Genomic DNA, 13,184 nt, shown 5'->3' with positions numbered 1-13,184 from the left:
ACATTAAGTATATATATATATATATATATATATATATATAGGCTATAGTTACTTCACATGGCTCCCAGCCATTTTTTTTACACTTGTTTTATAAGTTTGACTCATTTGTAAGTATTTATGTTGCAAATGTGGGGATGCTTGGGCAAACTATTTTGAGGGTAGGGGTGACAATAACAAAGGAATGCAGTTCAGGTACTGGAGACTAATTCTCACCTCCAAGGGGGTAGAAAGGGTGACAGTAGGGGAGCTGAGGCTACGAGGTCGTCTGACTTGGGGCTCATGAAGGTGGTTGTTGGAGACATTGGAAGACGAGGAAGAGGAAGGGGTGGGTGCCAGGGCTGAGGCTCCTCCTGATGCCACAGCCGCAGAAGTGCTAGCTCCATCTTCAGTCAGCTGCCGGAGGGAGACAAGCACCTTTAAGGTTGGGTCGGGTAGGAATATGGTAAGCGGACCTGGGTGTTAAACACTGAGTAACTGATGCAGCTTTTCCATTGCACAGTAGTAGTGTTTCTTCTTGCATTAGTTTGGGGTGGTTGGTTTACCACTTTGAAATACCAACAGACAAGGCCAACACCATGGAGCATTGAATTCATCAGTCAGACTGAAGCACGCTAACAAACAACAACAATGGACTCTCCTGTATATTTTATTCAGGAAGAGACTCAGGGCAGCAACAAAATGGGCCGCTGCAGCAAATTGGCGACTGTGGAGATAAATACTGCAGCGTCCACAAATGTCTCAATATTAAAGTAGTGGCGAATATGCTCAACCAATGAAGCTAATTATGTTACACTTCTGGTATCAGCTGATCATAGAGTCGAAATAGTACCTCGTTATGCCATTGGAAAAGTTTAAAATATACAGTCACGATCAAAAGTTTACATACACCTGTAAAGAACAATGTCATGGCTGTCTTGAGTTTCCAATTATTTCTACAACTTCGATTTTTTGTGATAGAGTGATTGGTCACAAAAAACATTCAAGAAGTTTGGTTCTTTAATAAATTTATCATGGGTCGACTGAAAATGTGACCAAATCTGCTGGGTCGAACATGTACATACAGCAATGTTAATATTTGGTTACATGTCTCTTGGCAAGTTTCACTGCAATACGGCGCTTTTGGTAGCCATCCACAAGCTTCTGGCTAAATTTTTGACCACTCTTCTTGACAAAATTGGTGCAGTTCAGCTAAATTTTTATTTTTATGACATTGACTTGTGTCTTCAGCATTGTCCACACATTTAAGTCAGGACTTTGGGAAGGCCATTCCAAAACCTTAATTCTAGCCTGATTTAGCCATTCCTTTACAACTTTTGACATGTGTTTGGGGTCATTGTCCTGTCGGAACACCCAACTGCACCCAAGACCCAACCTCCGGGTTGATGATATTAGGTTGTCCAGAAGAATTTGGAGGTAATCCTCTTTTTTATTGTCCCATTTACTCTCTTTAAAGCACCAGTTCCATTGGCAGAAAAACAGGCCCACAGCATAATACTACCACCACCATGCTTGATGGTAGGTTGGTGTTCCTGGGATTAAAGGCCTCACCTTTTCTCTTCCAAACATATTGCTGGGTATGGTGGCCAATTATTGTTTCATCTGACATCACATTGACAAAGATTAAGAGAAAAGTTCTGTGGTCAGATGAAACAGTAGACCCATAATAAATTTATAAAAGAACCAAACTTCATGAATGTTTTTTGTGTCCAGCAAGTATGTGCTCCAATTACTCGTCTTTAAAAATTATTTTAAAAAAGTCTTCACCAGAGATGTTGTTTGTTAGTCAGCTGGACTACCCTAAACTACTGCAATTTGTTGCAGATGCAAATTAGTGGAGTGTCTGACTGAGTGTCACTCTTGTTCAGTCATATAATACTTTTGCCGGGGTCCTACCCTTCTGGGCAATCATGGAAACAAATGGGAATCAGACAATGATGACAGTGAACAGTGAACACAACCATCAAGTGTTGAAAGACAGATTTCAAAGAGAGGTATAGGTCCGGTAGGTTCATTTCCAGATTTGATCTGCTGTACACACAGACAACAAAACACGGAAGGACAAGTGGGACAAATGGGAAGGAGAAGCCGTGGCTCCAGTCCAGAGTGTCAGAAAATGCTAGACAAGAGAAGGAAGACCCCAGGAGGAAGAGGAGAGGATAGAAGAAAAAATACTGACGTTGCAAACAAAAGTGGGAACATGGTGACTTGACACCACAACTGGGCTGAAGTAAGATCCGCTTCTGCCTTCTGACCTGCTGTACCTGTACAATGGGTCTAGTCCAGGTAGTAGTGCGGCTGTTATGGTTGACGAAATAAGTTCTCCCCTTGCTGTCCTTCCTCTCCTCCCAACCAGGGGGCAGGCCTGGGGTGGTCAAGTTGAAAGAGGTCGCTGTGGGAGACTGGCCCAGAGAAAGCAAAAATAAAAATCAGTCAAGGGCGAAAAAGCGATGTTTGGAAGTAATGAAGGAGACGTCATATGAATATCCATTAAGAGGCATAGAAGACACAACCTAGTGTCAGGTAGTGGGTTGGACAAAATATATTTTATAATTCAGGATCTGTACAAGTATTGACAGTTTTTTCACTCAAAAACCTACATTACATGGTGTTTTACAATATTCTGATATTTTATGATCCATGCTAGGTAAAAGCAGAACACAAGTAACAGGAACATAAAAGTACATTATAGGGCTATTCAGCTGGCTTCCCGCAGGCCAAATCCAGCCCATTAGTTCAAAATATATTTTGGCCGAAAGTGCTTAAAAGGGGAGCTGCACTTATTAGGGAATTTTGCCAATCATTCATGTCCTTATCTTTTATAGTAAAAAAAAAAGTGCTTGGTTGTGGGGATACAGTCTATTTCGCCTACAGCGCACTCTAAGAAATATCCCAAAAACTCTAACACCATTTTATATTCATTCTGTAAGTGTTGGAGCTTTACCTTGTCGCACTATTGCTAAAGGTTTCAAATAAGAAAAAAAAAATAGTGACTTAGAATCATTTCAGCACAAGACTTGTGTTCTCCTTGAGCTGGTAAATTCAGAATAACCCTCATTCCTCAGATACTAAATGTTTCCTAAAACATTGCCTTCCATTTGTTGAGAACCACATAGTATCAAGTTGATAGCGTGTGGCTTTTCAAAGTTGAGCAAATTCTTGGCTTGATGTCACAACCTTCTACTATATAGGTGAGATGCATGATTTATAATCTAGATTTATAATCCAGCAATAACTTTCCGTAATGCAAAGGCAAAACAGCTCAAGTTTTTTTTCTCTTTACTTTATGACTGGTCACAACCAAGGTTATTAGACGCTACACAAGTACTGTAGATGGCTACTAACAAGTGCTCAGAAGAGCATTGTGAGTAAGGTGATGTGTCATCATGACACCAGAATAAGAGTTCCTCTGTGTTTGCTCAATGACAAACAATGACAATGTTGATATGGTTAATATCCTGGCCATAGCATGTAAATGAATCGTTATTGGCAGTCTTTGAAGGCTTAATAGGCGGAGTGGGTTGATCACATTAAGTGCATTGTTAGAGGCTTTCTACTAGCAGTTTTTCAATATTTAGAACGCACATAATACAGAAAGTCCGGTGTTCTTGTTTAACAAAGGGATTGTGGATGATAGGTCCAAAAAAGGGGGAGTTCCCCTATAAAAACTGCATAATTCCCCAGTCATGTAGAGATCCGTGCAGTAACATTAAACACAGAATACAAATGATAATATTGTATTAAAAACAGAAGAGAGATCCTACATTTTCTTAAAATGTGGCTCCCAGAACAATTTAGTTGAATAGCCCTGGTGCATGAGGTCAACTTGGATTGATTGATTGAGACTTTTATTAGTAGACTGCACAGTACAGTACATATTCCGTACAATTGTCCACTAAATGCCAACACCCGAATACGTTTTTCAACTTGTTTAAGTCGGGCTCCACGTTAATCAATTCATGGTACCTGTAAAAAGACAAGAAGTGGCACTAAAAGCAACTAAGCTAATATTTTAACGACATATGAGTTCAAAAGGAGGTGTAGGGTTGATATTGTGTATAAACTAGGACATTACCATGGCATCCTCACCACCTGAGACTGTTTGAGCTCTTGTTCTTCTGGAATGGGATCTCTGCTGGTGGTAGACAACAATGGAAGATGATCTTTTAGTTGACTGTTTTCATTTTCGAGAAAGGCGAAAGAGAGTATTTTGGGGGAGGTATAGTGAAGCCTGAATGGACAAAATGGCGTGATTAAACCTGAAGAGGAGGGCAGGACTGACAGAAGGGGATTGTGAAAGCTGGGGATGTTTAAAAATCCAAAAGGGGAAATCGATTGATGTGTATTGACTGTAAGGTGGGTGGTTGGCGGGGGAGAAATTGTTAAATTGGAAAGAAAATTAATTTCTGATTGGATGATTTGTTTGTGCAAAGGAAAGTGAAGTGAATTATATTTATATTGCACTTTTTTCTCAAAACGCTTTACATGTTGAAACCCATTATCTACATCTTCAAGCTAGTGTGGGTGGCACTGGGAGCAGGTGGGTAGAGTGTCTTGCTTAAGGACACAATGGCAGTGACTAGGATGGTATAACCAGACTGCAAAACCCCAAACAGAGGCATCCAAAACTGTGTGCAAGTGCACGCGAAAATACATGAATTTCATGATTTGATATCATAGGTCTGCTAAATTGCCCTAAAATCCAGCCAAATAATCCCAAATAAATCGATAAACTGTCCTGTAATGCAACAATTATTTAAAAATACAATCTTTAATGAGGCTACTGTCACTGAGGAAAAGGCTGACATCAGCACCTGCACTAGTTCTTAGTTTGAGAGCCCTGTTACTCAAACTGTGTGACACACTTTACCAAGCTGATGTGACTCAGAGGCGATTATTTACTTAATATATACAGCCTTCCATTGCCTTCTATTGAAGTGCTCATATTCCCAGCACACGGCTCAAGACAGTGAGCGTTTCTCTTAAATGCTGCCGCAAGTCAGCATCAGGGACAGGAAGTAAGCGGTGCGGTAATCCTAGAGAGGCAAGAAAAAAAAAAGATCCGTGGCAGTTGGAGGAAGGAAAGTGAGGAGTTAGCAACACCTGTTTGGGTGGAAAAATTGGGATTTTAAATGTGTGTACTGTACACCCACAATGTTGGTAATGTGAAGGAGATCGAGGCACCCACATGCCTTGAGCATTCATGGAGACAAAGAAGACAAGAAGGTTGAGTGGGCTCGAAAAAAACACAGAAAGGGAGGAAATCACACAAGCAAGACAGGACAGGCGGAAATGCGAGTGTTGGGAAATTTGTACCGTAAGAGGAGGAGCCTGGGCTTGATCGCTAACGCCATCTGTCATACTGGAGGAGCGAAGTCTGTTGGAGAGCTGGGTCTGCCGAGAATGGAGGACATTTTGAATATTTTTGCAATTAAATACTCTATTGCCAAACACACAGAAAGAAATGGATGTAGACATTATCTATTCCAGAGTCAAACTGGGGCTCCCAAAAATCATTGTGAAGTATCATTTTAACATTCTTGAGTGTGAAAATAAGTTAACCCCATGTATTTGACATATAAGCAAAAACAAACACTCAGGGGATTTACTTAGTTCACCCAAAAAATAATGCACTAAAAACAGAAAATGGTAATTAAATGGTAAATGGTTGTACTTGTATAGTGCTTTTCTACCCCTTTTTAAGGAGCCCAAAGCGCTTTGACAGTATTTCCACATTCACCCATTCACACACTGATGGAGGGAGCTGCCATGCAAGGCGCTAACCAGGACCCATCAGGAGCAAGGGAGAAGTGTCTTGCCCAAGGACACAACGGACGTCACTAGGATGGTAGAAGGTGGGGATTGAACCAGTAACCCTGAGGTTACTGGCACGGCCACTCTCCCAACTTCCCCACGCCGTCCGCCGGCGAAGACCTGTGCAATATATTTTGGACTATCTTTCTAATATAGAAATGGCTTATTTTATAATCCCTGCATGTCTTAGGCACTAATTGCTTGCATGCATGTATACAGTCATTGTATTGTCATCATCAAATGGGAACTGAACTTTTTTTTTTAATTTTGGCTTATGTTCACAATCATTATGAAAGACATGGCGAATTTATTTTTTTAATGCATTCTAAATATTAAATGAATGCGATCAAAAATCTGCTTACAATGGAGCCACTCTATTCTGTCTATACAATCCTTAAAAAAAAATCCAAACACCTCCATTAAAGTTGTATATACATGATGTAAGTATATATGTAATGTAGTAACATTTATTATTTATGTATGTTGATCATTTTAAGTATAAATGGCACATTAATTTAAAAAAACTAATCACAACGTTCCTTTTTCTTTTTTTTTTTAACAATTTCACTGATTACTCACTGCAGACTCCATGAGAGCCAACATACATAATAAAATCACTTACTGTACAAGGTCGGATATCATTAGGATGCTGACTGCAAGGGTGTTAATATATTCCCATTTAGATGAGGAATGACTCATAATCCTCGCAAATTAAAAGGGGGGTGGAACCAAGCATTTTATTGTGTCATTCAGGCCAAATCTCGGGTCTAAAATTAATCTCAAAGGGTACCAACTTGTCGAAACCCGTCCTCGTTCTTCTACTATCAAGGTGAGAGGCATGATTTAAGATCTACAATAAAGTTTGACGAGCAATAAAACGAAGAAGCACCACTTCAGTCGATCACGTCAACATTAGCATGCAAGCTTCAGATCACGGCGGCACTATAAATAGTTTGTCTGCGTTAGCGCTTATAATAACATTATCACTAATACTTGGTTAATATTAGAGTCACGATATGTAAATGGCATATTGTTGACTGTTTTTTGATGGTTATTGATTGGGTTTTATGGGCAGAATGCAGGACTTCCCATTGGCGCTGCTGCAAATGGGAAATTCATTATTTTCCTAGTATTTAAAAAAGGTTTTACTTGTTACAGCTTGACATTGTGCTTTAAATCAAGATGTGTTATATTTATTTACAATGACACTTAAGTAATCTAACTATATAACACTCAGTCTCAGCTTTGAAGGGGAACTGCACTTTTTTGGGGGGGGGAATTGTGCCCATCATTCACAGTCCTTATGTAAAAGAAGAACACAAATGTTTTTCTTTTTTGATGCATTCTAAACAGGCACATTTATAAAAAATATGTAACATTTACATATACTGGTCATTTTAAGCATTCTATGGCCCATTATTTTAAAAACGCATCACCATGTTCGCTTTTTCCTTCAACAACATCTCTGATTATTGTTCGCTGCAGACATCATCACAGCCAAGAAACATAATAAAACATCACTTTCTGTGCAATGTCTGCTGTCATTAGGATGCAGACTGATCGGATGTTCATATATTCCCATTTAGATGAAGAATGGCTCGTAATCCTCGCAGAGAAAAAACAGGGGTGGAACCATGCGTCTTTTTGTGTATTTATCACCATTTTCGGGTCTAATTAGATGCAAAAGTGTACCAACTCGTCAGATTATTTCTTCGTCCTTCTACCATCTAGGTGACGGGCATTATTTATGATCTAAAATAAACTTTTGAGATCCGATGCGTGAAAGCAGCTCACTGCAGTCGCTAATGTCAATATAGCCAGCACAAGATGTTAGTCTCTGATCACGGCGCCGCTAAAAATAGTTCATCTGCGTTTGCGGTTATAGTAAAAATATCACTAATACTTGGTTAATATTCAAGTCACGAAATGTAAACAGAGCATTGTTGGCGCTTTTTAAATGTTTTTGTAGAGGGATTTATGGACGGAAGAGAGGACCTCCCATTGACTCTGTTATAAGTGGACTTTTATATAAAAGTTAGAATGCATGGAAAAAAAAATACATCCTTCATCATGTGTTTCATAATAATTGATCCCCTTTAATGACAAATGCCAAACGTACAAGTAATTACTTTTTTCATCTATTTCAAATGTAAAAATAAATGAACTGCTAATATCAGACGAAAAACAGTTATACCCAAAGTGTAGCCATTAAAAAAACTATTTTCAGTAACATTTAAATACTTCATCTAAACACTATTGATGAAGGGATAAAGCAAATGTTTAATTAACATTACTTGTTATCACACAAGAGTAAAAATAAGTTAACCACTGTTCTGTAGGTTTGAGTTTAAAATAAGTAGAATGTTAATGTCTCACCAGGGCGGAGCTGGGTCCCGCCACTTCTCCGTTAGTTTCGGGGGTGAGCGACAGCCTCACATTCAAGTCTTCGGGGAACTCCTGGGAGACTGGTGTTGGCGGGGGTTGCGGCGTGAGCATGGAAGTCGAGCCGGAGAGAGACTGAGACAGGCTGTCATTTGGGTCTTCTTCTGTGATGAGTTCCCAAGACTAAAGGAGATCCAAAAATTAGAAAAATATTAATAAAGTATTGACCAAAATATAAGATGACCCTCAATGTTAGACGATGACTATTTTTAAAGACCAAAATAATCATGTTGTAAATATCAGCAAAACAACAACTAGTGGATTACATCAAAATGTTTGCCTGAGTTTTTTCTGGCGCTTTGAAAATAAACTAAAGTAGAAAGTGAAGTGTCGTAGTAGATGAGACTAATTGTTTTTTTCTGGAAATTTCCTGAAAATTTCATCAAAATCGGTCCATAACTGTTTGTGTTATGTTGCTAACAAATTACTGTAAGGGTGTTTATGCTAAACATTTCCGACACTTCATTTTACACACTATGACATCTATCTTTTTTTTTGTACATACAGTATACCACAATAATTTCGTACCGTTGCCTTTATACCATGATACTATCGAGATTTTGATACCATTTCATCCCTAATCATGGGTAATATAAATTCTAAAATATGATTAATCCGATTAAATTATTCCACAGCCTATTTATTTTTGGTGTGTGTGTGTGTGCGTGTAGAATCTACTCTCACATTGTCAATCTCTCGGGGTTCAAAGTGCTCGTTCTCCAGGTCCTCGCTGATGTGGCGTCTCGAGCGGAAAACGCGGTGTGCTTCTTGATGGATCTGGCGCTGACGATTGTCACTCTCAGTCTCTGAAATCACATCCCTTAGCGAGGGATACAAAAACAGGCGTTATGAGAGTGAATGCAAATAAGGTTGCACACGGCTCATTAAAATACACAAAATCATCAGTATGATGTACCGCCGACAACTTGTCCGTTTAGGAAGAATTATCCAATAAGATCAAATGGTATTTATTATCCATTATAAATACTAATACAAATGTGTTAATTGCTTAAACTAGTATAGTATATTAATATTTATAGTATTGTAAAGAAAAACAGAAGGCGAAGAAACCTACATGTTGGAGGGCCGTTTCCACTGTGTAGAGCGGTTGTTGTGGTTGACATAGTAGGTGCGTCCCAGGTTGTCTACCTTCTCTTCCCAGCCGGGTGGAAGAGGCGGAAGTATCTGCTGGGGGCGCTGTGAGCCCGAGTCTGCAGAGTCCTCCCACCCCTAAAATATAAACAAAACAATGGTCACAACATGGCACAATTATTGGTACATTACGAATCCTCCTGTTGCAGTAGATGTGGTCGACAATAGGCATGGGTTATATGGGCAAAAATATATATTCCGATATATATTGCAGCCTCCTGCAATAACGATATGTAATCTGAGGTATTGTTTGGTAAGTAAATGATAGTAGAATATTTCAAAACGGGTTACAAAGGCTCCTAATTTTTATGCTGACGTAAGCCGTTACATATTGGGGATTTTTCAGATATATTATTTTCTAAAAACTTTAACTAAATTACTTGCTAATTTACTGTTGAAATCTGGTTACTTTCTGTTGGAACATGGTTATAAACACTTATATAAAAATGTAATAAGCACATATGTTTCTGTTGTTTGGATACTTAACATAAGTTTTGGGTAATTCTACAAATTCGGGTGTCGATCCAATATCGTGTATGTACAGGGGCAGTATTGGTCATATCAATACTGATATTGGTAATTAAAATTGTCAAGATTATTGTCATTTATCACAATTCAAATTAAAAACACTGGATGGCAGGTTAACAATATAATTTAAATATTAAAAAGTATTTCATACTAATGGCTCTGCTTTAAATCCTTAATTGTTTTCCCTTAAAGTCCTCCTGGGTTCAAGGACTTATTTCCTAAGCTTGTAAACAATAACAAAAACAACAAAATATTTTATTGATAATTAAACATATCGACATAAGCACTGTCCAATCAACCAAATAATGATATTATACTTGGTATTGCTACCGTCAATATTCGTATACACACGGATTAGGAATTGTATCGATGGCAGCAAAGTTATTGTGTTAATTTCAATTTCTCGTTCGATTAAAAGATTTATTGACAGCCAAAGCCCAGTGACGTGCGGTGAACAGAACACCAGGTGAGGCATACATACTATTTTTTTTTTCTTTTTTTTTTCACTCATATTCATATGTGCAGCTCTTGTTATTATTGATTTAGGTTGCACATTAGAGTTACAGGGGAAAAAAGGGAGTTATTCGCTTTCATAAAAACATTATCATAATGATATTATGATATGATAAATGGGTCCGAAAACTGTTTGATAAAGTTGTTATTAAATACGTTTTGGTCCCTTTTGCTTTTAACAAAATAAATCAAGTATTGTGAGTGTAATTTACCTTTCTGTATTTGTATCTGAAGCAGCAATAGCTATCCTCCATGAAAACATACTTTGTATGATTGCATTCATTTTGTCTTAAAGTCCAGTTTAGAGAAGTATTTAATCTTGGATACAGTATATAATCCTTCATATTGGCCGAAAAATTCAATTAATTCAATTTCATTCCAAGAAATTAAACAATATATTTGCATCTGACAAAAAACACCCACAAACGCTGGCTTACTCTAATAAACATACCATGTTTGTTATAAACACAGTTAAAAAAAAATGAAAAGAAAAAAATGCTGGCTCCCGCTGGAGAGACCTGTGTCTGATAGCTTGAGCGCCCCCACTTCTCCCAGTGTGGCGAGTCAGAGTACTACTGAGGCATTGAACTGCAAGTTGACATTATATCGCCCCCTACCTTGAGGCAGAGGTACTTGCTGACTCAAGACCTGCCTTTTCCATGTGGCAACAAGCATGCGCCCCCTCGCACACACACACAATACACACTGTGTGTAGCCGCGGAGGCACCGCCTGTGTCTGCCTCACTTCTCATCTGCTGCATTGCTTTGATCAGGAAACATGGAATTTCCGCGATTTTGACCATGAAAATTATCAAAATATACAGGAACCACACCAAAATCACATAGAAAGCATAAACCAAAAGACAAATATTAAAACTTATTTTATTTTATTACTTTGTTTTGGATCATCTGATGGTTAAGCCACCTGGTGACGGATGAGGCACTGCCTCACTTGCATCCCCTGACAGCACGTCACTGCCAAAGCCTATCTGAGAGCACAAACAGTTATGGCAAAATTTCGATTTGCTGCGTTTGAAACGCTGTTACGGCACTTATGTTGGGTCTCAGAGGCAAGACTCATAAATCTCGGTGAGGTTGCAAAGAAAACAAGAAATTCCACTTTTAAATATGCATACTGTTTCTCAAACAAAGTAGCACAATTTGATGGTTCTTTCAGATCCTAATGTGGATTCTGGCAGCTGCAATAGTCATGGAAAATCATCAGATATCATTTAAAAAAGAAGAATGACCCTGACTTCATCTTTTGTGAGGAAAATCTACTCTCACATTTCTTTGTCCAGACGGTTTGTTTTAAAGCTTATAGGCATTTGTCCGTTCATTCATTTCCCAATGTAAAAGGAAGTCAAAAACACCAAAACCTACCAGGTCATGATGAGCAAACAACTGGAATGCTTGAAGTAAGGAGTCTGCAGTTGACGCTACATCAACAAAAACGATAGCAGGAAGCTTACCTCAGCCTCCTCTCTCATCTCTCCAGCTTCTTCCTCGGGTCCTCCTTGTTTGGGCAAATAGGCCATCTTTAGACGCAGGTAACCTTTCACCCTGGATTTATGACTGGGGAAAAACGAGCAACTTTGAAAATATTGTGTCATTTGTGTTTTGTCGTCACATCTGAAAGAAACTAACCTTCTGGGGCGCAACAGGAAGTCCTTAAATGTATAAGGACGCTCCATGGTGGGATCCTCTGTCTGCAAATAAAGTGCATAAAAAAACCCTTAAAAACTGGCTATAAAAACAAAAACAAACAAGTGATGGTTCCTATTTCAAGGCTTCCAGCAGTCTGCGCAACCATCATGAAAACGTTACGCAACGCTTTCCTTCTCGTGTTACTTGTGGAAAAACAGAAACGCTATTTTGTAATTCTCAGCAGTCTGCTACTGTTTTCAGTCAGAACCAAACCACTCTACACACTCTAACTACACTTTATCCTGCTTTTTACAGGTGTGAGAAGAGCAGAAAGATGATAACTGACAATAAATAAATGAACAGCTCGGACTTGTCGATAGTCTACAGATTTTCCAATACCACTAATATGCTAATTCCAAGAACAAATAGACGCTACACGTAGGGCAAAAAAACCCAATTGATTTTAGAAGCAATGAAGGCAAAATAAATGTAACCATTGACTTAAGTAGACCAGTTTGAGGAACAACATGATGACTAGGATGTATTTAAGTTAATTGTTTAGATTTTATAATTGAAAAAATAAAAATCTACTGTATGAGGAAAAACCCTTCCAATAGTAATTCATACTATTAATAGTAATAAATGGTAAATGGGTTGTACTTGAATAGCGATTTTCTACCTTCAAGGTACTCAAAGCGCTTTGACACTATTTCCACATTCATCCATTCACACACACACGGATGGCTGGAGCTGCCATGCAAGGCCCTAACCACGACTCATCAGGAGCAAGGGTGATGAAGTGTCTTGCTCAAGGACACAATGGACGTAACTAAAATAGCAGCAGCTGGGGAATAACCAAGAACTCTCAAGTTGTTCGCACGCCGCTCAACCAACCGAGCCACGTCGTCACCAAACATAAGAATTTCATAATCAGTTTAAGAAAGTTCAGAATTGCAAGCAATTTTTCATAAAGTCAAATTGAATCAATCAATCAACCAATGTTTACTTATATAGCCCTAAATCACCAGTGTCTCAAAAGGCTGCACAAACCACAACACAAACCACTACGACATCCTCGGTAGGCGACCACT

At 38.7% G+C, this 13,184-nt stretch overlaps 1 protein-coding gene across 20 annotated transcripts in view; it reads right to left on the bottom strand.

Moving 5' to 3' along the window:
• nedd4l (NEDD4 like E3 ubiquitin protein ligase) overlaps nt 1-13,184 on the bottom strand; it is a 109,350-nt gene that overhangs the window by 43,840 nt on the left and 52,326 nt on the right. For 6 of the 20 annotated variants that reach the window (XM_061876511.1, XM_061876513.1, XM_061876512.1 and 3 more), the window contains 8 exons: nt 11,919-12,155; nt 9,329-9,483; nt 8,938-9,073; nt 8,188-8,376; nt 5,314-5,391; nt 4,073-4,132; nt 2,253-2,399; nt 214-393 (listed from right to left, as the gene is read on the bottom strand). In XM_061876511.1, the coding sequence (XP_061732495.1) occupies nt 214-393; nt 2,253-2,399; nt 4,073-4,132; nt 5,314-5,391; nt 8,188-8,376; nt 8,938-9,073; nt 9,329-9,483; nt 11,919-12,155 (1,182 nt within the window). The remainder of the gene's footprint in view (nt 1-213; nt 394-2,252; nt 2,400-4,072; nt 4,133-5,313; nt 5,392-8,187; nt 8,377-8,937; nt 9,074-9,328; nt 9,484-11,918; nt 12,156-13,184) is intronic. The other 14 variants (XM_061876514.1, XM_061876516.1, XM_061876519.1 and 11 more) reach the window with 8 other exon arrangements.

Source organism: Nerophis ophidion, linkage group LG17 (genome assembly GCF_033978795.1).
Source record: "Nerophis ophidion isolate RoL-2023_Sa linkage group LG17, RoL_Noph_v1.0, whole genome shotgun sequence".
Lineage (NCBI taxonomy): Eukaryota > Metazoa > Chordata > Actinopteri > Syngnathiformes > Syngnathidae > Nerophis > Nerophis ophidion.
The sequence above is the reverse complement of the archived record's forward strand: the minus strand, read 5'-3'. Positions and strand labels throughout refer to the sequence as shown.